The sequence below is a fragment of the Sphaerodactylus townsendi genome, linkage group LG05 (assembly GCF_021028975.2).
Source record: "Sphaerodactylus townsendi isolate TG3544 linkage group LG05, MPM_Stown_v2.3, whole genome shotgun sequence".
Lineage (NCBI taxonomy): Eukaryota > Metazoa > Chordata > Lepidosauria > Squamata > Sphaerodactylidae > Sphaerodactylus > Sphaerodactylus townsendi.
In genome coordinates, this window is record NC_059429.1 from 16,664,908 (window position 1) to 16,691,633 (window position 26,726).

Below are 26,726 nucleotides of genomic sequence, written 5' to 3' on the forward strand. Positions count from 1 at the left end.
CGAATAGGGTTGCCAAGACCCTCTTCACACAACAGGTTGGGGATTGGGGGGGAGGGGCAGGATAAGGTTGCCAGATCTAGTTTGGAGATTTGAGGGGTAAGGTTGCCAGATCCAGTCCTGGAGATCTGGGGATGGGGTTTGGGGAGGACAGAGACCTCAGTGGGATGCAAAACCATACAGCCCACCCATCTGTTTTCTCCAAGGGAAACTGATCTCAGCAGGCTGGAGGCGAGCTGTAATTCCAGGGGATCGCCAGGTCTCCCCTGGAGGCTGGCACCCCCAGTTGAGATGCAAGTCACTAAGCACAAGAATCATGATGGAAAATGTAGACATTTTGCAAGGAAGAACCCGGCGTGAGGAGACAGAATGCAACCCTGAAAGCTGAACTCCTCCTTAATGCTGACACAGAGAGAAAAAAGAATTTGAACAAGGGAAGGTCAAACGAAACAAGAGTCTAAATGCAATTTCTGCCAGTGTCACATGGATTCGTCTCTCTCTCTCTCTCTCTCTCTCTCTCTTTTAAAAAATGAGGATTACAACACTAACGAAACTGGCTGTGACCGAAACCCTCCACCCCGCCCTTCTCACACCCCAGTAGCCTGAAATCCCTCTTTTTGAGCAGGCAGCTGGGCAAAACCGTCCTGCCTGGACCTGTTTTTATCTTTGAGCAAGAAGGCGGTTTCACACACACACACACACACACACACACACACACACACACACACACACACACACACAACAGAGACAGAGGGTGTGACCACAAGGAGTAGATATTATCAAGGTAGCCAGTTGGAGAGACACCGCAGCAGCAGCAGGGACCGGACCTTTGGAGAATCTCTCGCAGTCAAAACACCAATTTGCATGACGAAGCTGGCACGGATTGCAGGCCCGAAGCCTGCACGCTGCAGCTGCCTCTCCTGCTCCTCGCCCTGCAATTTAGCAAAGAACAACAGGGATAGTCAAGCAGGAGTGCTCTGGAAAGAAAAGCCGTCTTGGGCCTAACTAGTTCAGCATCCTGTTTCTAGCAGCCAGACCTGCAGGAATCTCACAAAAAAAGGGAATAAAATGTGTGATGTTACCCTGTTGCTGGTCCCAAGGATTTGGAATTTTGCAGCAGACTGCCTTGAAACATGGAAGCTCCATGCAGTTGTCACAGCTAAAAGAGAGGAATAGTTCTATTTGCTATGTTGGTATTTTAAACTTATTTCTTTAATTTATTTCTAGGCTGGCCTTTCTCCTTAACGAGGATCCAAAACAGTTTTAACGACAGTCTTCCCTGTTCCATTTTCTGCTCACAACAATCCTTCTCACTTAGACACAGTGTGAAACAGACTTTTCTCTGCGGTACACCTCTGAAGATGCCAGCCACAGATGCAGGCGAAATGTTAGGAACTCCTCAAGTGGCTACTTCTTTTTGCTCAGCATTGTCCATTATGTGGTTCTCCAAGACCCTAGACCAGGGGGCAATTATTTTTTCCATGGGGCCGCATAAGAAACAGAAAATATTGTGGAGGGCCAGGCCAAAAGGCAGGGGGGCGAGGCGCTTTTGAAAGCCCCGCAGAAGCCGGCAGCCAAGGCAACCGGCTTCTGCGGGGCTTTAAGATGCCTCGCTCCCCAGCACGGCAGGGGAACCAGTCAGGGTCATCCGGCAGGCCGGATGTGGCCCACGGGCCGTATAATGCCCAGGTCTGCCCTAGACCATGTGATCCTCTTAACTGGAGATCCTTGGATTTGAACTTGGGACCTTCAGCATGTAAAACACTGGTCCATTTCACAACACAAATAAAACGTCTCGAGGACAGAAATAAAAGCATTTTGAGGAGAAATTCTGCACATTTCCCCCCAAAAACATTTTGAAAACCCTTCCTTCCACCCTCAAAACATTTTATTTTGATCCGCTAAACTAGCGATCTTTTCCCCCCTCAAACTGATTTTAAAACATTTCCTGCTTGTGATGCCGAAGTAAAAAAGGAAATGTTTTATTTCTCCTGCCCTATTTTTGAAGCTCTCCGTTTTGTTTCTGCACCGCTTGTCGCCCACCATTTTCTGCCACTTCAGTTTGAATCTCTGTGCTGCCCACCATTTGTTGAAGTGTCCTATGGACATTTCATCATCTAGCATGAGGGCTGCCCGACATTTCTGTGCACTAATAAACTCAGTGTTGCCAATTATGCAAACGTGTCAGTTCTCTCTCTCTCCCTGTGAGGCATCTTCAAAGCTACGTAGACATGATATGAGAATTGACAATATGTATATATTTCAAGTCTCCACAGCTTCAAAGATACAATGCTTGGGGTTTTTTTTTCTAAAGGAAATAATTGTTTTTGCCAGAAACACTTTATTTTTTTTCATGCCATGTGGACAAAAAAGGCCAAAACAGTTATTTTCAAAACGTTTGCAAAACATTTTATATGTTCTGTGCTGGAAAAGGCCCTGGGCTGCAGGCCCACAGGATTTCAATGCCAGCACTGCCTCTACAAGTGCCAGGAGCTTTTGAGGGCAGTGGTGAAACAGGATGGAGTTTGAAGAGAATGGGGCATAACGCTTTAGAAATTTCTCCACATCTCTATGTTAAAAATCATATTCTTAACCTCCGTTTATGTTACTTATAGTCATTGATCTGTGCTTTATGAAGTTGATTTCATGTTGTAATTTGTTTTAGGAAAGAAACTGGCATGGAAAACTGCTTCAGACAGTCCCCCCCAGTCAAAAGGTTTATTTCAATAAATGAAAACAAGATAGTTCAACAGGCTGAACTTTGGATGCAAGAGCCATTTCCGCACGGCCTCGATGGGGGTTGGGTTGGCGTACATGACGCTGACCCAACCCCCCTGGGACCGTTCGCACGAACAGTCCCAGAAACTACCGGGATGACGGCACCGCGCTGCGCCGTCGCCCGATCGACTTACCTTCTCTGCGACCGTCCGGCGCGTCGCCGAGGCCAGGGGACACGCCCCCCTGCCCTGTGTGACCGCTCCGGCGTTGCAGGGCAGGGGGGCGTGTCCCCAGGCCTTGGCAACATGCCGGACGGTCGCAGAGAAGGTAGGTCGATTGGGCAAAGGGGGGTGGGATGGCGCCTTCCAGCCGCTGCCGTTCGCACGGCAGCAGCTGGAAGCCGCCGTTTTCCAAAAAACCTCGCTGGGGAAGCGAGGTGGGAAAACGGCGGCTTTGCACCGCGGCTGCGCAGCAGCTGCACCCCCCATGCAAACAGCTCCCTGGGGACGGCGTTTTTGCCGTCCCCAGGGCGCTGTTTTTGGCCCATGTGGAAAGGGCCAAGGTTTCAATATCTAGTAGAGCAGCGTGGTTTGGGCATCATTTCAGCCTCGGTTAATCCATCTGCAAAATGTTCACAATAACTTTACTATGCAACAAAGCTGGAATCAGTTGCATAGAGATTAATTAAAATGGATTAAAAATGGTCAGGTGGGCAAAAGATTCAGTGAGCTCACACAGTCCCAGTTCTTCATTGATTTGTTCTAAAATCCCTGAATGTTCAGAAACATTCCAACATCTGAGGAGGGCAGCTTAGTCACAGGATGCTGAAAGCTGTTGAAGGTATGGCAAAAAGAAAATCAGCAAAGCTAAGGAGGTGGAAGGAATGCAATCCACCTTTCCAATTTGCCCCTCTCAAATTTGCCCCACCTCAGCGGCTCCATACGCTTGTCTTTGCAGCCTGCCTGAGGCTATAAAAACAGAGTTTTCAAACACCTGGCAGGTTGTAATACCTGGCGGGGTGGTGAGGTGAACACCGAGAACCTACCACACCCGGGCTACCACAAAATTAGAAGCTCGCAGAAAGTATATTGAGCCAGAGTCCAGAAGACAAAAGTTTTAATAATATTGTATTTACATGTTTTACGGTTTTTAACTGTTGTAACTTGCCCTGAGCCCTTTGGGATAGGGCAGGATAAAAAAAATGTGAAAATAAATAAATACATGTGCATCCATAAGATAAACAGCAACAATCATACAGGAGCAACATGCAGGGCAACATAAATACATGAAGCACAAAGATGTGCGTGTCCGATGAGCGCTGTAGAAAAAGAAGAAGAAAGGAATATGCTGGAGAACTAAATTCTGTCCTGCTGCTGCAAAAAAAAAAAGCCTCAAATGCAGGTAAATATTAAAGGTCCTGCAGAAGGTATTCCCTTTAAGGGCCTTCCCCAGAGTTCCTCAGCGATGTCACTGTGCACACGTTACAATTAACAGACATACCATTGATATAAACTTGATTTTTCTTTCAGGGGGAATTGAATAATTCTCATGTGACACTCAGTGCATATACAGCGGCAAATGTGGATTAATGCTCACATTTTTCTGGGTACTGATCCCCGTTTTCAATCAGTGGTGGGATCCAAAGATTTTAGTAACAGGTTCCCATGGTGGTGGGATTCAAACAGTCGCATAGCGCCAATGGGGCTGGGCGGGGGCGTGGCCAGGCATTCCGGGGGCAGGGCATTAATAATTTCTCTGTTACTGTAAAAAACTCTTACTGTAAAAAAAAAGTTCCTAATTTCCAGCTGGTATCTTTCTGTCCATAATTGAAACTCATTATAGCAAGTCCTATCGTCTACTGCCAACAGAAACAACTACTTCTCCTCTAATTGACTGCCTGTCAAATACTTAATACTTTCAAATACTTCATTTTGTTTCTAGAAATCAAAAGAAGGATACTTTCCTTAAACAAGGAACTTTACCGTATTTCTAAAACATGTTTTTAAAACAGCCCAACAGGGAGAATTATCCCGTTTTCTACCTTCGCTAACCAGCCACATAGGAAACAACAGGACTTTATGATTTTTGGACCTAATGGAATTTCTAACGGAAAAGCAGACCCAATTAGGAAACCCCCTCTCGGCACACACAAATAATTAGTAACCCACTCTCGGGAACTGGTGAGAACCTGCTGGATCACACCTCTGGTTTCAATGATAAAGTGAAAACCTATTGTGTCTTTCTTACAAAACAGATGCATGAATATACATGCTGGATGAACATGCGTTCACTGCAACATGTGAACAGGATGATGGTCATAAACAAAATGCAAGTTTTATTGGCTATTTTCTCCACAGCCTGGCCCAATAGATCCAGTTTTCAAGCAATTAGATGTCTCCCAAACCAGTTAGGGACCTCCGGACAATGGACTGTGTGCCCTGGAGACTTTCCACCTAGGATCCTCAGACAAATTCTCAAGATGGCCAGAGCTGCCAACACCTTCCAACTTTCTTCTTATTTCACTGGAAGAAGAAGCCGGTTTTCCTTCCCAGAAGAGAGCAGGCTTTAAAATGCACTTTCAGCTTCATTAATTTGTGTGAGGGAGGGCCCTCTATAAATCATTGCTTAAAAACCTACATATAAATGCATCGTAAGTCAGTGCAGAAACTTAAACGTATTATAAAGTTATTTAAATGTAGTTAATAATTTTAATGGCTCGTTTAAAGCACCTCGGTCCTTGCCAATCATTATACCGTTTGTGCGTTCATTGGCAGGGGTAGCAAAAGGTGGGGCCGGGCTTCATTCTCGTGGCGCAACTGAGCAGCACACTTTCTGTGCATGTACACCTCATTCCTTTCCCCGCCCAAATTCGTAAGCTAAAATCATTGAGGGAGGGGCCTAGAATATCTCTGAGCTCACCAGGTGTCTAACCCTGTTGAATCATAGCCCAGCATCCTGTCTGTGGCGGTGGCTGATCAAAACGCCTTTTGGATAACCCACAGGCAGAGTTGAAGGCAATAGCCCAGTGGTGGGATCCAACAATTTTAGTAACAGGTTCCCATGGTGGTGGGATTCAAACAGTGGCGTAGCGCCAACAGTGGCGTAGCGGGGCACGAAGGGGGCATGGCCGGGCATTCCTGGGGCGGGGCATTAATAATTTCTCTGTTACTGTAAAAAACTCTTACTGTAAAAAAAAGTTCCTAATTTCCAGCTGGTATCTTTCTGTCCATAATTGAAACTCATTATAGCAAGTCCTATCGTCTACTGCCAACAGAAACAACTACTTCTCTAATTGACTGCCTGTCAAATACTTAATACTTTCAAATACTTAATTTTGTTTCTAGAAATCAAAAGAAATATACTTTCCTTAAACAAGGAACTTTACCATATTTCTAAAACATGTTTCTTAAACCGCCCAACAGGGAGAATTATCCCATTTTCTCCCTTCGCTAACCAGCCACATAGGAAACAACAGGACTTTATGATTTTTGGACCTAATGGAATTTCTAACGGAAAAGCAGACCCAATTAGTAACCCCCTCTCGGCACACACAAATAATTAGTAACCCACTCTCGGGAACTGGTGAGAACCTGCTGGATCCCACCTCGGCAATAGACCACTCCATCATCTGGCAATCCTAGGATTCCTTGATCCCTTGCCTGTCCCACATGGATCTATGATTTTAAAGTGTATATTTCTAATTGATATTTTATATATTTTTATAGTGTAATATGCATGTTGTTGGAAAGCGCCCTGAGCCCAACGTAGCTGGGGGTGGGTGGGTGCGTGGGTTATAAATTGAATAAAAATAAATAAATAAAACAAGATACATAGGTTGCAATTAGCTTTGGCCCTGGGATGGGCTTTCCTAATATTCCAAGGAGACAGATCACACTGGATAGTTGTGTGAGTCTGTTTGTACTGGTGGAAAAGAACAAGAGTCCAGTAGCCCTTCAAAGGCTAACAAAATTTCTAGCAGGGTCTGAGCTTTCATGAGTCACAGCTCGTTTCTTTGGATATCTGTATCTGCTACTGAACTCTTGTTCTTTTCTAATATTCCATGAATCTCCCTTGCTTTCTGTCCATTCCTTACCTTTGAATGTTTCTTAAGAGCGTTGGGGGATTGGAGATTTTTGTTTCTTGCAAGAAAGACAAAATCTTCCTTCTGAAGGATGGCACCCTACCGGGCAGCTCCTCAAACTCCTAAGGAAAGCATCACCTGTGTTAGAAGGAGAAACTGTCAGACGGCACATGAACGTCAATCAAAAGCCATCCCCAAAAAGGAAGGAAGGGAGAACGCATTATAGCAGGCAGCCCTTCCAAGCTGCTGGAGAGAAAATCACTCCTTACTGATATTTCTTTTTCCTCTTGTGAAGAAATCCATCAAAACAAAAACAAAAAAACGAGAAAGGCAGACGCCACAGCCATAGAGAATAAGGCGCACTAAAGCATGCTGCGCCGTTGGCTTGGCTAAAAGAAAAAAATCTAGCTGCTGCCAAAAAAGCAAAGCATTACTGCCATTTACTGAAATGTTGTGATGTCACAGAATCTTAACAAACATTCAAATGGGTGGGGGGGAGGAGACACGGCAAGTTCAGTATTATCAGTCTGGAGCAGAGCGTGAAGCAGCAGCCTGCAATGGTGTGGGGCTTTGCCAAGGATGTCACCCGCGGTGATACACAACAGAAACAATAGCGACAGATTTCCTAACCTTGAGTCTCAACAAGAAAAGCGGATGATAAATGAAGTAAATAACCCTGTGGAGCTTGGGGCTGTCCGAAACACAATCCGGATCTTCACACACACTTTTCTGCACGGGCACACTTTTGTGCACTTTTCCACACACCTTTCCGCACGGGCAATATACAGTGGCCCAGGGAAGGCAAAAACGCCGTCCTGGCCAACCAGGAGCGGTGTGAAGCCACTGCTTTTAACCTCACTCAATGAGCGAGGTTTTTGCAAAGTGGCGTCTTCCCATCGACACGGTGCAAACCGCACCGCTGGGAAGACGCCGCTTTCCCCATCGCCTCCACTGACTGTCATGTCCAGTGTCACTCTGGAGGGCTGCAGAGACCCGCCCACACTGCCATCAGACCCCTGGAGGTTGGAGGACAGCGTGGGCGGGTCCCTGCAGCCCTCCAGAGTGACCCTGGGCATGAAAGTCAGTGGAGAGGACCGCTCACACGCTGGCGCGCGAACGGTCCCCGAGCCTCCACCAGCATAAATTATGCCAGTGGAGGCTCGTTTCCACGCATGTGCGGAAAGGGCCATAGCTAGGATCCACACGGCTGCTTCTTTTTAATGGCTAGATGAAACAAACAATCAGAGAATTATGTACCAGGTCTTCAACTTGAAAACAGCAGTATAGGTACAAGTCATGTATACCTACTATATATGTCTTTATACCTATTGCCTCTTGACTTACAGAAAACTGAGTTATTAAAGGATGCTGTCATAACAAAAATAACAGAATTTGGCTTGATTGGCATGATTGGTGCATCATTTTATACAGAGGCGTCTCTAGGGAAAATGTAGCCCGGTGCAAAATCTGAGTTTCCCGGTCCCATATGGACGGCCGCCCTCCCCCACTACAACCAAACAACTTCTTTTGCACCAGGTCATCAGGGAAGGAGGAGGGGTGTGTGGGGGGGCATTTCCCATCCTCCACATGACTAAATGGCCACAGCCCGGGGACATTTGATCCCACATGTTCCCCAGGGTGGTACGCCCCTGATTTTATACTTTTTGATTGGACATCGGTTTCATGTTGAAGATCTGCGTGCCAATGGTGCATCACTCTTTGATTACTTATCTCAGTCATTTAAATGTTCCATTTGTACTTTCTGTTGGGTAGTAACACTTTGTATTACCACTTTTGACCACGGACGAAGGCCAAAGGGCCGAAATGCATTTGATTTTGGATCATAAAGTGTTATATAAGACTTTGTGTGTTAATTTACTGTGATGTTATGCACATAAGGCAGCCAGACTACTATGGCCCTTCTACTACAAAGTTATGATTTGAATGTGAATAAATGCATTCGTATTTTTTGCTATCTAGCCCAAATTCCTTCTTGACCTTTAGGTACTTAAGGTAACTGACATGCACAATTATTGCAGCAGCAACCCTCTGAAACTATCTTAGAGTATCTCTGAAACTATCTCTAAAACTATTTTAGAGTTTGCAGGAAGGCCTGGGAGGAGGCATCAATTGCCCCTTGGACACAGGTGCAACCCAGCCTTCTATGGAAGCCCTTGCTAAGACCTGCTCTGTCTCAAGTTCCTTCTGTTGGGAGGTCTGGGTTTCCTTCTCTTCTGCTAAATACTCTGAGCCAGTTCTAAGTGCCAGAGCCTACCTATGCAAGCATGCTTCATTTCCCAATCAAACAATAACTCTCCGTTCCCCCCCCCCCCCAAAAAGAAACCTGACAGTGGAAGGCCTGCATCTCTCTCACACCCCCACGCCTTTCTCCAAGTTGCTGTCAGGAGTGGCAAGAGAACTGCCTCTCCCTGGAGGGAACATCATGTATCCGTCATCATAACAGCCAGGCGAGCTCTTCTGCCTTCCCGCCCAGTTGCTCCAACCTGCCTACCAGCATGGCTAACTGCCAATTCCATGCAGGGCCTTCCACAAGAGGTCAAACTCCACTCCCAGTTGGTTCCCATTGGTCACACTTGTAGTCTCTCTCCCACCCCCCAAAACACTAGTTTTGATGAAAGAGGGTTTCACCAATGGTAAGAGTAAGAGCATAATATCCAAGAATCTCTTGCTCTACGATGTGGCGGTTGGCCTTCCCTGCATTCTCTTTTTCCTCATCTTGAAGTTCCCGGTGCTTTGCTTTTTTTTTTAAGTTCCACACATATTTTACTCCCTTTAGTGGTCAATTTAATATAGCAGAAGGTTTAATCTTGTTTAAGTCCCTGCTGATTTAAGCAGCTTTTTATTCTTGATAAAATCAGGTGTGATATCAAATCTACCACTAGAGGGAGGAAAAATTAAAAAATAAACACCAACAAAACAGGAACTTGGACATGAGGAAAAAGAATGCCGAAAAACCTATATTTTGGAAACCCAGACCCCTAGTTACCAACAGGTCCCTTAAAGGTGGTCTCAACCACCTACATTTCATGGGGGGAAAGATGTTGGGGCAGCCACAACCTGTGGTGGAGGAATCATCCATTTTGCCCTGCTCAGGACATTCAGTTCCTAGTCTTGAATGTGATTTAATAATTTATCAGGAAGAATTATTCAGGTACCTCGTTGGGAACCCAGAAGGTCTCAGGTTTCATGTCTGCCCGTTGGAAGCTCAGATTTATAAAGTCAAACGCCAGAAGTGGTTAGTGTAAAGTAGTTCAGCCATCAGTTTTATGGCTTATATTCATTTCTGGATATTAGAATCTGATGGAGATCGAGTGTAGATTTTTACTCCGGCTTCTGGATAAGTCAGCTAGAGGAACTCCTAGACCCTAACAGGCATTGTGTTCCTTCATTCCTTTCTACTAAGTAAAGCTACTATATGTTTATTTAAAAGATTGCCATCACTTTGTTACACACTGTGTCTAGTAAATTTAATGACAAGCAGGGATTGGAACCCAAGTCTCCTTAGTTAGATGTGAATTACTACACCACTGGAGTGCCAAAGAGCTGTGATCCAGATGGCAACCAGTTCAAAGTTCCCCTCTGCACGCAACTCCAATCTTTGAAGTCACATACACAACTATTGCTTGAAATCAGATGGCAAAACCAAATTAATTTGAACTGATCAGGATGGGGAGCAAGAGAGGGAATTGGGGTGAAGAAAAGCAAAAGCGGGTGCAGCTGGGTAAACAGGGATCTTCAGACCGTTTTCAAAATCCAGTCCTAAATAATGCCGGCCTACCTTACAGGGGTGTTTTGTGGATCACACCAAGATAATGTGCTTTGGAACACTGAAAGCTCCCTCTTGGCGCTGTCCTGCTGCTATCGATGATGGGACAGTCCGAAATCTCCTGTGAACAGCTCCTTTGGAATTCCATGGCCTCAGGACTCAAAACAACGAGATCTCTGCTTCCTTTCGCTCTCCTCACAGATCCCAGCTGCTTCAAAATATGGCGGAAAAGGTCCTCAGTGCCCACGTCTGTCTGCCCAAGCTGGCACGTGGCAAGGAGCACGCCGAGAAATAGGCACCGAGTGAAGCCGGAGCTGCCAACCTCCCCATCTGCTTCCCTTCAGCCTTCATCACCTCTCTTCATTTCTCACATCCTTCCTTGGCTCCGCTCCGGAGAGAATTATCTGAGGAGGAAACAAAGGTTTTGCTCAGCACGTCAATCAAAACCCAGGCACAGCGAGAGGAAGACAGGCCAGGGGGAAGGAGGAGAGCCATTGCAGCATCAGCGCAAAATCAAAAATCTGAGTTGATTAATCATACGGGTGAGTTGATTAAATCTGCATACATTTGCACATAAAGCAAGACAGTCGCTACCAACAGCAGGGAGTCCACCCTTTTGTTTCTAGACTGTGTGCCAAAATAGAAGCCATCTGAGAAGAGGCATTTCTTTCTGAGCTGGAAGGGAAGCAAACACGCCAGTTCTATGAGGTGGCCCTCACGCTATTTGAGGGGTTGGGAATAATTGGCAAACAACCCCCCCCCCCCCAAACAAGCGCCCAGTTCACTGCAGACACATTTAGAGAGAATGTGACTCAACAAAAGAGACTATGGCCAAATTCCCACTGAAAATTTAATCTAGATACAACCAAGTTGCAAAAGAATCGGCACCTTTTCATCCAGGTTCCAACATCCTCACTGCAGCATGTTTCTAGTGATCTAGGTGTGCCCCTTGTGGGGTGGGGTGCCTGCTGTCAGGGGTGCAATTGTTAAGCTAGCAGCACCAAAATTTCAGAGTATCTTTAGGAGCCCCTCCTGATGATACCACCCAGGTTTGGTGAAGTTTGGTTCATGGGGGCCAAAGTTATGGACCCTCAAATGTGTGGGCCCCATCTTTCATTAGCTCCCACTGGAAACAATGGGGGATGGGGCACCCCCTTTGGGAGTCCATAGCTTTGGACCCCCTGGACCAAACTTCACAAAACCTGGGTGGTATCCGTAGGAGACTTCCCTGATGATACCACCCAGGTTTGGTGAAGTTTGGTTCATGGGGGCCAAAGTTATGGACCCTGAAATGTGTAGCCCCCATCTCCTATTAGCTCCCATTGGAGTGTTTTTTCAAAAAGGTTCATATACAAGCAAGTCCAGGAAAATCCCGTGGTAAGGGCAGGGGAGGCACGCCAGAAATGGGACTGATCTGTGTTCGACTGTGAGGAGATCTAGAGGGAACCTGGATATTTCGGGTGACTGTTCCAGGATTAATGGCCAGTGAGGAAATCACCTATGACTCAATGAAAGAGCCCAGACAGGCATATTCATTTATAATTTATTTATTTATTTATTAAACTTGGTATACCGCCCTATCCCCAAAGGGCTCATATGGGTTCACACATGTGCTAGTGTCGCCAACCATCAAGTGGAACCTGGAAATCTCTCACTATTACAAGCGATCTCCAGACTACAGAGACCACCAGTTCCTTTGGAGGAAACAGCTGTTTTGTAGGGCGAGCTCTATGGCATCATAGCCTGCTGGTGTTGCTCCTGACCCCAAATTCTGCCCTCCTCAGGCTCCACCCCCAAAATCTCCAGACTACAGGCTTTTCCCAACCCAGAGTTGGCTACCCTATGACATGTGTTGGATAGAGTGGCAAGTTCTGGTTTGAGAAATTCCTGGAGGTGTTGAAGGTGTAGATTAGAGAGGGCACAGAGTGGAAAGATTTCAGTGTGGTAGAATGCCATAGAGCCCATCCTCCAAAGCAGCCATTTTCTCAGAACTCGTGATTTTGGGAAATTGCCAGCAGAACTATTTTCCCAACAAGCTGAAAAGACCCCTTTTGCTTTCCCTAGTTCTTTCTTCTGTCCTTCAAGCCAACCTGCACTGGCCCAAAGCCTGGAACCACTATGTCAGACTCCACAGAGAAGCCATTGAAATCCACAAGCACATGGACAATTTCAACAGAAAGGAAGAAGCCATGAAAATGAACAAAACTTGGCTACCAGTGTTGAAAAACACTAGAGTCAAGACAGTGACTAATCAGCTCCACACAAACACAGGATGACTATAGACAGTATACAATCAAAGGGAACAAAGGCCAGGCTACTTCTATTCAGATGCCCTCACCTATTGACCTTGCTATCTTCATTGTTACTCACATGCTAATGGGTGGGTCCCACTCAACACATGTAAATCTAGCTTGCTAATTGCACCCTTTACTTGTTAACAGACAATGGCTCTTTCCCCCACCCTGGACACTCCAACAGGTATATATACTCCACTTGCTTTCCCACTATCAGATCCTTTGAAGATGTCAGCCACAGATGCAGGCGAAACGTCAGGAAAGAATGCTGCTAGAACATGGCCATCCAGCCTGGAAACCACACAGCACCCCAGCTCTCCTTTTGTCTGTTAAATGTTTAACACAACCACCACGTTAGAACAAAACTGGTGAAATTCCTCTACTGTGAATCCCTCCAATCAGTGACCTTTTGTCCAGCAAATTTAGCTTCTTCTTCAGACTTGTAGAGAACCAAAGCAGGTTATTAATTTGCAACTTGCATCCAAATTATTCTCTCCAACAATAATGGGAGTTGGGGCTATGTTGTCCCAGCTGTTAAATATTTCAGGACGAAGGTGACGGCCTCTGAGTCATCAGCCAACAAGCATCGGGAGAAAGTGGTAATTTTTTGTCCAAACTCAGAGCCTAAACCACTGAGGAACATTTTGAACCCCGGGTCACCTCTACAAAAAGAGCATGTCATTCAGGAGAGCCATAAAAGGAAGATAGGCAGTATAGTGAAGTGGTTAAGGGCGGCGGACTCTAATCTGAGTTGGATTCCCCACATTTTGAACCCCGAGTCACCTCTACAAAAGGAGCATGTCATTTAGGAGAGCCATGAAGGGAAGATAGGCAATATGGTGACATGGTTAAGAGCAGCGAACTCTAATCTGAGTTTGATTCCCCACTCCTCCACATTAACAGCAGACTCTAATCTGGACAGCCAGGTTTGATTCCCCACTCTTCCACATAAAGCCCGCTGAATGACCTTAGGCTAGTCACTGTTCTCTTAGGACTCTCTCAGCCCTACCTACTTTAGGGGAAGGGGAGGAGATTGTGCAGACGCCAAAAGCGTGCCAACACCAAGGCCTGCAATGGTTTTGGGAACAGCATCGACCTCCATTACTCTCTTTAAAGGTCCCAGAATCATGGGAAAAGTTTCAGCTCTTCCAGACAAAGTTGGTTGGGCAGGGACCTCAGTGGCACATGCCGTATCAAATTAGGGTTGCCAAGCCCCAGGTGGTGCCTGGAGATCTGCCGCTACTGCAGATGATCTCCAGGCAACAGGGGTCAGTTCCACTGAAGAAATTGGCCACTGTGGAAGGTGGACTCTATGGAATTATACCCCACTGAAGGCTCTCCCCTCTCCAAATCCTGCTCTTCTCAGGCTCAACACCCCCCAACCTCCAGATGTCTCCCAATCTAGATCTGGCAACCCTGCCTCCAAAGCATCCATTTCTCCAGATGAGCTGTTGTAGTGAGAATGAAACGGAGGAGGGGAGAATGGTATGAGCTTCTTTAAATCTCTTTGGGGAGAAAAGCTGGGCATAAATGTCTAACTGAAAACAATGCTGGCTAGATGGACCAATGACCTTGTATAAATAAGAGGAATGGAATGACTCCTCAAGACATCTCTAGGAGGTAGTTTAGGCTGAGTGAGAGGGACTAGCCCAAGGTCATCCAGTGACCTTCATGATAAAAATTCTGCAAAACCCTAGTCCAACACTACATCAAGCGACTTATTTTATATCCATTTTTTTAAATCTCAGGGAGAACTTTGAGAGTGATGTTATAGGTTAACAATGAGAGATGCACCCTTTCATACACCCACCCCCCAAACCCCACACATCCTAAACCTCCAAAAAAACTGTCCCAAAAGTTCTTGTAAAGTCCTTCGGGGCAATTGACCGTATCTTTAAAACATAGTGGTATTTTGAGCATTGAGAGAATTCTCAAAACACCTTCTGACATTTTAAATTCCCACAAGGAAATTCTCAAATTATCTCGAGGAGAGAGGGTCTTCATTCTTCCAGCCTTCTGAATGCTCTTCTGCTGTCCAATACCCAGAATGTCTGGCTGGCAGGAAAGAAAAGTGATGTTCCTGAGGTAAAGAACAAAATACGTCCCCCCCAAACCCAACCGAAAGCAGGGGACAGGGGGCATGACGCTCTGGGCAGAGCTGCGGTGGAGGCGTGGCCAGGCCATGGAGGGGGTGTGGTGGGGCGTTCTGGGGCGGGGTGGTGGTGGGCGGTGCTGCAGCAGGGGTGCAGGCAGCACACCCCAGGCGCAGTTTCCCCTTGCTCCGCCTCGGAGTCTCACAGCCAGAGGTGGGATCCAGCAGGTTCTCACAGGTTCCCGAGAGTAGGTTACTAATTATTTGTGTGTGCCGAGAGGGGGTTACTAATTGGTGATTTTGCCACGTGATTTTTGCCTTAGTTACGCCCCTCCTCTCAGCAGTAGTGCGCAGAACTTGAAGCAGTCTAGCAGGAGGTGCACCGGCATGCGTGGCAGCCTGCGTCTGCGTGCATTCGTTTCCCGCCCAAGGACCAGCGCAGCGGCTGCGTCCTTGCCACAGCCCCGCCGAGGAATGCCCCACCCCGGAATGCCCAGCCATGTCCCCATCGTGCCCCGCCCAGCCTCATGGGCGCTACGCCACAGTTTGAATCCCACCATCATGGGAACCTGTTACTAAAATTTTTGGATCCCACCACTGCGTCACAACACTTTAAGGACCAACATGCTTATTGTAGTAGAAGCTTTCCTGAGTTGTTTCGGCAGACTGTGAGTCAGAATATTTTGGATAACTTTCCCAAAAAATCTTAAAAACATTCCGGCCTTTGTGAGCAAATATTGAGCAATTTCATTTATTACCAAACTGATGATTAAGATAGAAAAGAGCTGCTTGGATTTTCCACCTCAAACAGCAAAATATCCCTGGATAGACCTCCACGTGAATGGTTCTCATTCATTTCAATGGAGCTTGTGTGCTACTCCAGTGTCCAAAGATGTCAAGAGGGACACTTGTGACGCATCCCAATTTTTCTCATTATCATTTCTCCTCCGCTGTTCCCTGTTGCACAACCTACCAAACATCTATTTAAAAACTCATTATTATGATCAAAGAATAAAGTTAATTGCCATAGGTTCAAAATGTGCCTCACCAAGTATATAAAATGGCATATCGCGTACCACCTGATAGTTTAAGTGTACATGCACTGACTATTATGCACCTTGACATTACAGTCAACAAAATGCCTGTTTTCCTTCACTCAACAGATTTATCCACAAGAAACCCCAGGGAATGAGTTAAACGATTCCATGAATAAGTCATACTAATAATATTTAACAAGACATCCACCCAAAATAGATATTTCGCAGGCACAGAGAGAAGAAACGAGGGCCAGCCGCCGGCAAATAAGAACACAACACAAGAACTCTCTCAGATCTATCTCCTGTTCTGTAACCTTTAATGGCACCAAGACCTCAAATCCCAAAGCAAAGGTTCAGAAAACATTCAGCACTGAAATCCAAGGCTAATAATTGGTAGGAGAATCTTTGGCAGCATTCTTAAACAATCAATATTTGAAATGCACACACAAATGTGCCTTTCTCTTAAGCCATAAAAATATACTGTACAAATTCTTCCCTGAAACAATTATCAAGAGGGCCTAGAACAGATTTATGACAGATGGTTCCCAATATGCAGATCTGTATACTTTTGGGGAGACTTTGGTTCATACAGACTGAGAACTGGTGTAGGGCAGCGGCAGAGATACCTAGTGAATACAGCACCCAACTAAGGCACACTGGGAGACCACATTCAATTCCTACCAGCAACGTACACATGCGGAAAACCCTCAGTGGCCATTTCCGCACGACACAATTAAATTGGGGTAGAACCGGGATCGAACATACCGGGGCTATTTTATCCCAATTTCTGCTTCTGAACAGCTCTGCACTTCTTCCCAGGAGCCAAGATAGGATCGGGAGGTAATGCTCCAGTTTTTTTCCATGTGGCCTGGGTCTTTTTATTTACCCCGTGAGTGTATCTGGACATGTGTGTACATCCCCAAGGTGTTTACAGTGGGAGGAAGTAGCGAGGTGGGAAAAATGACCAGTAGCAGATCTATTTTGCAACGCAAGTCATAAGATGTGGCTCCGTGGAGCTCCATCTATGCATCCTGTCCCAGGCAAATGCTTCCTTCTTGTTGCTGCAGTTGGAGCTCAGTCCAACAACCATGGGTTTATTTGCTAGAAAATCAGCTCTGAGTTTACAGTCCCATCTTGCTTTAGATGATTTGAACATGTGTTTACAAAAGACAGAGGGAGTGGGAGGAAGTGGCGAGGAGGGAAAAATTTACCGGGTCTGCTCTCATGGTGTTTGCCCGGGAGCAGGTCACCCTGGGATCTCTGAAAAGAATCACCAATTTGGTGATTGTTTAAATATCCCAGGGTAAAAAAATATCACGGGGCAGCACCAAGGCAGGTCCGCGTTACCACCAGCAGCCATGCAGAATTCACGGCTGCACAGGGATGTTTTTCTCGCTCACCCTGGGATATTTTGACCGTGCGGAAACGACCAAAATGTTGTCGTATACTAAGGTCGATTATGTAGAGGCCCATTACAGCGCACTGGCAACTGAGCCCCATGCAGCAAACTTCCTTGTACTGACATACAAGGAAGTTGCTGCACACAGGGAGCAGAAGTGGGGCGTGGCAAGTTTCCGTGTACTATGTACAAGGAAGTTGCTGCACACCTCTTGCTCTTGGCTTTCCCAGTGGGCAGCAAGAGCACTTCAAGCGCATGCCACACACCACACACCATCCATAATCAGCCCAATAGTACTTTCTGAATTACTTCCCTTCTCCGGCTCTATCCCCCTATTTCCCCAAATTGGAAAAAAAAATCAGGGAATTTCCCCAGCTCTCCTTTGGTGCATTTGCAGGAAAGAAGCCTTACTGGAAGGATTGAGGTGCTAAAGTTCAGATAAATTTTAAATATTATCAGATGCATTTAAGCACTGCTTCATCAAGGCCCACCTTAAGTGAACTTTTATGGCTAACATTTGCAAGTTCAAAGAACACAGCCGAGGAGGGAAGGAACAGCTGACTCAGCCTCTTGCTAATGGCCAACTAGCTGCGAACGCATTTTTTTTTTAAAAGAGGGACGGCTTAATTTTTACCGTTTTCCTTCGGTCCTCCCACAAATAATTTCAAAAGGTGTCCACGTCCCAGATTAATATTCATAGTGGCGTGAGGTCACCCGCCTCGCCGGTAGAAGCGTTGCTGTGTTCCAAATGAACACACAGCTTGGAATCTGTCTCCTAGATTCCAATCGGTGGAGCAAAATATGTTAATTGGGAAGTTGATAAGCCAGAGGTTGCAAAGAGAAAGAACACATATAGGGCAATCCTAGAGAGAGTTATGCCCTTCCAAGCCTATTGGATTTAGAAGGGGATCGATCAATCGACAGTTTATTGTAGCCGTGGCAGAATAAAGCGTACATTGGCAGAGTGGGTATAAAAATACATGCATACACAAAACCTTCACTTCAGACTTAGAAGGATGTCACTGCTAGTTACCTGGCGCTGTTAGTTTCTAAAACAAAAATGAATGATCCTAAACCATAGAAGAAGAAGAAGAAGAAGAAGAAGAAGAAGAAGAAGAAGAAGAAGAAGAAGAAGAAGAAGAAGAAGAAGAAGAAGAAGAAGAGGAAGAGGAGGGAGGAGCGAGGAGGGAGGCACAGAGGAGGGAGGAGCGAGGGGGGAGGAGGAGGGGTAGTTTGGATTTATATCCCCCCTTTCTCTCCTGCAGGAGGCTGCAAGGAGCTTACAATCTCCTTGCCCTTCCCCCCTCACAACAAACCCCCTGTATGAGGTGGGTGGGGAGCTGAGAGAGCTCTGAGAAGCTGCATTTGTTAAAGGTGCTTTAGCTGGCGTGTGTGGGAGTGTACAGGCTAATCTGAATTCCCCAGATAAGCCTCCACAGCTCAGGCGGCAGAGCTGGGAATCAAACCCGGTTCCTCCAGATTAGATACACGAGCTCTTAACCTCCTACGCCACTCTTAACCTCCTACGCCTCCTACCCCTTTGACTTGCAAGATTAGCTATGTGTGGATGCTGGGTATGTTAACTTGCTGCTTCTACTGAGTCCTGGTGTTGAAAAAGAAAACCTTGGCTCAAAATTATGTCATTTATTATGATGATTTATAAACCCGCATTTCTCCCCTACCTGGGGCTTTTAAGATGTGCTCTGTGAATCATCCTACCAATGTAACCCTTCAGAGGAATGTCCCATCCATCGTATTAATCATCGGCTAACCTGCCGCTTTGCCTCAGTCCTCTGATCCCATCTTTGGCATTCAGGAGACGCAACCAGCTAAAAATGGCTGAGTGTCCAATGATGTCATGGAACATGAGGGAACATTCCGGACTCCCAGCGAGAGAAAAGTCAGCGAGAGAATGTGACCTGACAGCGCAGCTTCTCGCAAGAGAAACAAAAGACTGTCTTTTAACGCGGGAAGGAGAAAGTTCAACGCAAGGTTAGGGATGAAAGGAGACAAGGTAAGTGACAGGTGGGGAGGGGGAGTAGTAATTGGCGGAAGAGAAAAGTGGGGATTTGAGAGAAGCAAAAAGGGAGACAGGTAGAGAGGAAGGTGGGAGGGCCCAACAAATTTGAATGTCTGACCTACAGCTTTGACCATCTAAAATCAGTGGTAGAACCTATAGCGCGAGGGTGCCAGAGGTGGCACTCAGAGCCCTCTCTGTGGGCACACGCAAACAGAGTGCCCCCCACTCACATCTAGGCTGGCCTGGGCCGCTGGGCTCGATTATTAGCATTAAACCTCAGACCTAGTTTTGGGGAAGCAGTGTAGGCAACCCTGTTCAGCGCTGTTAAACCCAGCCCAGTTTTCATCTGAAAGAACTAAAGTAGCGATCCCGCGCTTGCAGGAGCAAGCTGGGGTTGCTTGCTGGCAATGGGAGAAACTGCTTCCGAGGAAATCCTCCACGGGCTAAGTGATTCACCCGTTGGAAAGAAGTTACCTGAGTTGCTTCAAAACAAAACCATCCGACTGCCACCAAACTTACTCCGAATGTAACGCATACCGAGGAACAACCATTTTTTTCTAAACGAAAACCTCAGGATCCGGGTTACATTGCCGCGTTGGCACTTTGCGATAAATAAGTGGGTTTGGGGTTGCAGTTTGGGCACTCGGCCTCGAAAAGGTTCGCCATCACTGCTCTAAATCACTTCTGCTCTCCTTATTTATTTATTTATTTATTTATTTATTTATTTATTTAAACTTTTATGCCGCCCCATCCCCGAGGGGCTCTGGGCGGTGTCCAACATAAAAACATGGTAAAACAAATCACAAAAATCTTTCAAACAGCGGTAACAAACACTAATAGTAATACTAATAGGAGGCGTCCGACCAGCCCCGTATTTCATTAAAATTCTCCCAGAAGAAAAAAAGGGGAGGGGAGGGAGGCGAGCCACATTAGATGGTGGCCTAAGTAACAGGCCGACTGGGGCACCTGGGGCACCATTTCAGCGGCTGGTCCCTCCAAAGGCCCCGGCGGAACAACTCCGTTTTACAGGCCCTGCGGAACTCGTTGAGGTCCCTTGGGGACCAGACAACAGGAGGAAGGGTGTTCCACCAGGCCGGGGCCAGAGCCGTAAGGCCCTGGCCCGCGTGGAGGCCAGCCGCATCATCGAGGGGCCAGGGACCACTAATAAATTAGCCTCCGTTGAGCGGAGAGGCCGTGCAGGGACATACGGGGTGATGCGGTCTCGAAGATACGAGGGCCCCAGGCCGCGCATGCCCCAGAGGTGCCTAAGGTCCTCTGCTAGGTTGGTGGGCTTTTTTGGTGATGGCCCCTGTAATGTTTCCGGGTTCCAAAAAACCCCTAAAGAATGAGGAGTGCTTCAAACTGCCTTAACCTAAAAAAGCAATTCCACCAGGTTCATGCAAGCACTCTCATCAAAGTGCTTGCATGAGCATCAGGGAAGGTGAACATCAGGGAAGGTCTTCAAATTAACACACTGAATCGACTAACATGGGCAGTTTATGCACTTGTCCTGTGCACTGAGCATACATTCCCTTCGGATTGGATTCTCAGTTATGCACACGTTTTCCCCTTTTCCAAACACACCGTGCTCTCAGATCAGAGAATCTCTGAGGTTTTCAAAAGCTCTGAAAGTACTACCAAGAAGTAATAGCAAATAGTAATGCAAAGCAAACAGTCACAGGTTGAGTAGTGCATGCAAAAATGGTCATAAGGGAACATCTTGACATGATAAGTTGCAGGACAACTGCCTCATTCCCATAGAGCACCAACCCTGGCAGTAAATTAACCAAATAAATTGGTGTCAAAGTTATACGACTGATCCGTCCTTCAGCCTGGAACTCTAGGCTGCAAACTGGCTCGCCATCTTCCTATCTGGCCCATCACCCAAGTGGACCTACCTAGGAATCTCTCAGATCAGTAACCAGGGACAAGATCCTCCAGAGGCAAGAAGAAGAAAGACGAAGCTGGAACAAACTGCAGCTAGAAAAACTGGCTCGGCTTCTATTCAAAGTGTCTTTAAGCGCTGAGTCAGGATACTGAGCAAGAGGCAAAAATCTTCAGCCCAGAACAGTAATTAGTGTTTCTCCAAATGTCACATGAAGATCATGTCAGACAAAAAAAGCAAAAAACAAAAAACAGGGTGTCTTCCCAGTTCCGTGGATGATGGGGGAAGGGTTAGATTCTCTGGCATGCTATTCTTCACGTGAGCAGGAAAGTGGGTGGGTGTGTTTATTATGTGGGGGGACACTCTGGCATGCAAACCACCCATCCCACTTGCAGCCGGCTGAGGCCATGGTGGACGCCGAAGTCCCTAGGATGCTCAGTTGCAAACTGAGCTTAAGATCTAGAAGCTTATTTGGGGACCAAGGAGCATTGCTCTGGCCTTATTGAAAGTTCCCTGGTCAAGAGGTTCTTTGCATCACAGAATATTCAGAAATAGCAAAATTAACAACTTTATTAAGGGACAGTGATACAGAGAAGTTTGCAGAAAACTGGAAACCTTTAACAAACTGTCTATTGAAAAATAATTATAGAAGAGAAATAATTGCAGAATTAGAGATTGAAAAGAAAACAGCAGATTGAATTATTAGAATATTAGTAATGATACAGTGTGTAATTGATAAATTGAACCTAGAATGGATTAGAATTCAGCAATGAGATAGCGGGAAGTCATTATTTGGGTACTATGGTGTGTAGTTGGTTCTAATAGGGTGAGTCTAGTTATTGTATGAGTTAAGATTTAATTTTTTGTGTGTTTTCTTTTGTATTTCATATTTTTGTTTTGTATTCATGTAATAGTAGTGAGAAAGTGTGTGCATAGAAATTATTTCACAGGTAGTCCTGCAGTTTTCTCCTTTGATCAGAGCGAACAGAAGTGGGAGCAAACACAATCTGAACAATTTTTTTAATGAGGGGATTCCAACTATCAATTAAAATAGAGAGGAGAACTACCCACACTCTTTTCCCCGCTTCCCAAAATATGCCATAATTCGGAAAATATTACCCCTCCACCCCAAACAACAGAGGTCTGGAGGTTTTTAGCCATACTGAATAACTTTCCCACTGACTCCAACAGGATGCCTCTGGGACCCCTTTCCCCATTTTAAAGACACCTGGTATGTAAAAATCACTTTTATAAAGACATTATCACACCCACATACAATAGAATACACAATTTGAATGCATATGTTTATAGGTTACTTTTTTATATGGAACAGATGGATTGAGCAGTCCTCCTACTGAGCAGGTAATAGTTTAGCATCACTGCACCGTCTGTGGAATCAAGCTGATCTTCGCCTTTCTACTAAAGTTTTATCCTATACTTTCTTCCAAAGAGCTAGTAAAAGTTTTATCCCACCTTTCTTCCAAAGAGCCCGAGTTCGTGATTCTCTCCTCCCACATCTTTTCCTAAGAACCCTGTGAGGTAGGCGAGTCTGAAAGACAGTCAGTGGGCCAAGGTTGCCCAGTGAGATTCACGGCAGAGAGGAAATCTGAACGCAGCTTTCCTACATCTGGATTTGACACTATGGCCGTTTTCACATGGCACAATTACACCGGGGTAGAACCGGTATCGTATATACTGGAGCTATTTTATCCCAGTTTCTGCCTCTGCACGGCTCCCCACTTCTTCCCAGGAGCCAAGGTAGAACTGGGAGGTAAAATGCTCCAGTTTTTTCCACGCGGCCCAGGTCTTTTGTATTTACCCCACGAGTGTATCCGCACATGCGTGTACATCCCTGAGGTGTTCCCAGTGAGCGGAAGGGAAAAATAACCTAAAAGTACCACATATATTTTGCAACACAAGTCATAAGATGTTGCTCTGTGGAGCTCCATCTATGCATCCTGTCTCAGGCAAATGCTTCCTTCTTGTTGGTACAGTTGGAGCTCAGTCCAACAGCCGTGGGTTTTTTTGGTAGGGAAATCAGCTCTGTGTTAACATCCCCGTCTTGCTTTAGGTGATTTGAATATGTGCTTACAAAAGACAGAGGGAGTGGGAGGAAGTGGCGAGGAGGGAAAAATATACCGGGTCTGCTCCCATGGTGTTTGCACGGCAGCAGGGTCACCCGGGACCTCTGAAAAGAACCACCAATTTGGCATTTTTTTTATATCCCGGGGTAAGGGAAATATCGCGGGGCAGCACCAGGGCAGGCCCGCGTTACCACTGGGAGCCATGCGGAATTCACGGCTGCATAGGGATATTTTTCTTGCTCAACTCGGGATATTTTGCAGAAACAGCCTTTGTCAACAAGGGGTGTTTTCCCACTTACGAGTAGCTGCGCACTACTGTAGGCAAGTAGCGCGGGGTCCCCCGGCACTCCCCACTACAGGGGCGGCAACAACGCAGCTGCCCGACGCTGCCGCTGTCGCACCCCCTCAGCGTGCGTCATTCCTGGTGCTCTTCCAAACGGCACCTTTTGATGACCCGTCGTGGGGAAGCCTGGGCGCGCGCCAGAAAAGACACGCGCTGAGAGCAGCGTGCGGCATAGGGGGGTCGTGGCAAGTGGGGAAACGCCCAAGGGCTCTCCTACTGTATGATTAAGAATTGATGCTATGTTCAGATTCAGGATACAGGGATTTGTTGTTTTATGTTCTCTGTTTTGTTTTCCTGTATGTTTGTGTGTTTGGAAACTATGTCTATGTAATGATAGATTTATAAGGAAGGATACTGATAAGGGATGCTTCAGACTGATCCTGCATTGAGCAGGACGTTGGACTAGATGGCCTGTATCTCATTCCATAAGATAGATTTATAAGTAGAGTCAGCCTAAAAATACAGAAAGAAGCTGATCTATTTTTTAAATTGATTTCAGAGATGTTGCTTTATGCTCTTTGAGACTCAAACAGCTACTGCTGACACTATTCGGGCCAATGAGATCTGCCAGGGCTAAGAAAACTCCAAGACACGGGTTCTGCTGATTCTACAAAGTGATCCTTTGATATAAAGAATCTGAGCCAGAATATAAGCCCTGAAGCTGGCCACGGGTGGATCACACCCTGAATTGTAAATGTGTGCTACTGCTGTCTGGTCAGCTGAAATTCCATCCTCCCCCCCAATCTACCATTAGCACAGCCCTAAATCAGTGGCAAAGGGCATCTTCATGTAGAGCAGTGGTTCCCAACTTCTTTCACTCGCATACTCCCTTGGCAACCCATTTCCCTAAAATTGTACCCCCATATTAGCAAACTCATTTTGTAAATCGTTGGTATTTTTTGCATAACCTCAAATGCTCTCACTGTACTAGGTTGGGAATCACTGATACAGAGGATGCTATTTTAGAAAAGATCTTTCACATCTTGCTGTCATCTATCTGTCCCAACATATCACATCCAAGAAGCTCAGGACAGAGGCTTATATGGTTCACGCACACAATAACCCTGTGAGGGTAACCGGGCTGGGAGAGGAGTTGAAAGAACATCTGAGCTTGGGTGTTGTCCTAGCCTAACTCAACTTTATAGGTCTGGGGTGGTTAAATAGTATTTTTTCTCTCTTTCTCAAACTCACTACATTTTCCATAGCCTTTTCTAAAGTATCCCTGAACTATAAATGCTCATGCTATACTTGAGAATGGGGTTGCCAACTCTGGGTTGGAAAATAGCTGGATGTTTGGGAGGGGAGTGGAATCCAGGGAGAGAGGGACCTGCCAGGTCTAATTTCACAGAGCCACCTTCCAGCGCAGTTATTTTCTTCAAGGGAAATTATCTCCAAGCTCCACCCACTGCAGAAACACACTTTGGCTGTGACAAACTTCATGGGGGGAATATAAGGTTTCAAACCTGCAAGTGGTGACTGGAGAGCTCATGCTATTACGACAGGTCTCCAGGGACAGGGATCGGTTCTCCTGGAGCAGGGGTCTGCAACCTGTGTCTCTCCAGATGTTCACAGACTACAATTCCCATCAGCCCCTGCCAGCATAGCCAATTGGCAGGGGCTGATGGGAATTGTAGTCCGTGAACATCTGGAGAGCCACAGGTTGCAGACCCCTGTCCTGGAGAAAATGACTGTTTGGGAGGGTGGACTCTATGACACTGTACTTGGTTGAAGCCCCTTCCCTCACCAAACCCCGCCCTCCTCAGGATTCACCTCAGAAATCTGCTGGTAATTCCCAACCCGAAGTCGGGAACCAGTTTGGAAATACCTGGACATCTGAGGATGAAGTCTGAGAGAGTGGGGTTTGGGGAGGGATGGGACCATATTAGAAACCGCCATGCAGTCCATCTTCCAAAGCAACCATTTTGTCCAGGAAAAGTGAGATAGACAGATAGATTGAGGGGTTCACATAATCTGAAGAGCAGTTATGATTCCAGGAGGTCAACAGCTCCCACCGGGGGACTGGCAACCCTAGAGCCATGGTGGCAAACCTTTGGCACTCCAGATGTTATGGACTACAATTTGCCATGCTGGCAGGGGCTGATGGGAATTGTAGTCCATAACATCTGGAGTGCCAAAGGTTCGCCACCACTGCCCTAGAGGGATGGGCTGTGGCTCCTCAGAGTCTCCGACCCTAAGGTTGCCAACCGTCAGGTGTTACCTGGAGATCTCCAACAATTACAACTGGTTTCCAGAAGAACAGAGACCTGGAGAAAATGACTGCTTTTTTTGGTAGTGCTGGTGAGGCTCTATGACGTTATATTTTGCTGAGCTTCCTTCTCTCCCCAAAGGCTGCCCTCTCCAATTTCCGCCCTTGGGATGCCAGCCTCCAGGTGGGACTTTGGGATCCCCCAGAATTACAGCTTGTCTCCAGACTATGTGACTTCCCTTGGAGAAAACATCTGCTCTGTCGGGTGAACTCTATGGCCTCGTACCCCGCTGAGGTCTGTGTCCTCCCCAGGCTCCATCCTTAAATCTCCAGGAGTTTGCAACCTGGATCTGGCCACCCTACCGACACCCCGCATCCTCCACCGGTGGCTAGGGGAACCTGACAGCCCTTCTCTGCCCCAGGAATGTTCTACCTGTCACCCACAGTAGTCCATTGGCCTGTTTTATCACTTTAAACCAGACCAGGGTCTCAGGTCCACAAACCTTCCTCAAGACCTACCTTTCATCATTGACAAGTAGGAGAACCGACCCGTTCTGGATTTTGGCATCCTTCACCGTCTCGTGTTCCCCGAGCTGCCGGGCATTGTAATAAAAAGTCTTTTTCCATGAGGTGACGCCCTCTTTCACCAGATAAGCCCGCAGGTCCATCATGTTGTCAGTGGGCCGCACCGTCAGGGGCAGCAGCACGTCGTCCTCCCCCAGGTGGACCTTGATGTGGTACCTCTTCCAGCGGGAGAAGCTTCTCCTCAGAGTGTCCATCCCT

At 46.5% G+C, this 26,726-nt stretch overlaps 1 protein-coding gene across 1 annotated transcript; it reads right to left on the minus strand.

Moving 5' to 3' along the window:
* Window positions 1-534: 534 nt before the first annotated feature.
* Window positions 535-26,726, minus strand: TINCR (TINCR ubiquitin domain containing). Its single transcript, XM_048498863.1, has 4 exons — window positions 26,463-26,726; window positions 10,596-10,987; window positions 6,809-6,934; window positions 535-929 (listed from the first exon to the last, which is right to left on the minus strand). Exons 1-2 carry the CDS (start codon window positions 26,720-26,722, stop codon window positions 10,984-10,986), a joined length of 264 nt encoding a protein of 87 aa, XP_048354820.1. The 5' UTR covers window positions 26,723-26,726; the 3' UTR covers window positions 535-929; window positions 6,809-6,934; window positions 10,596-10,983.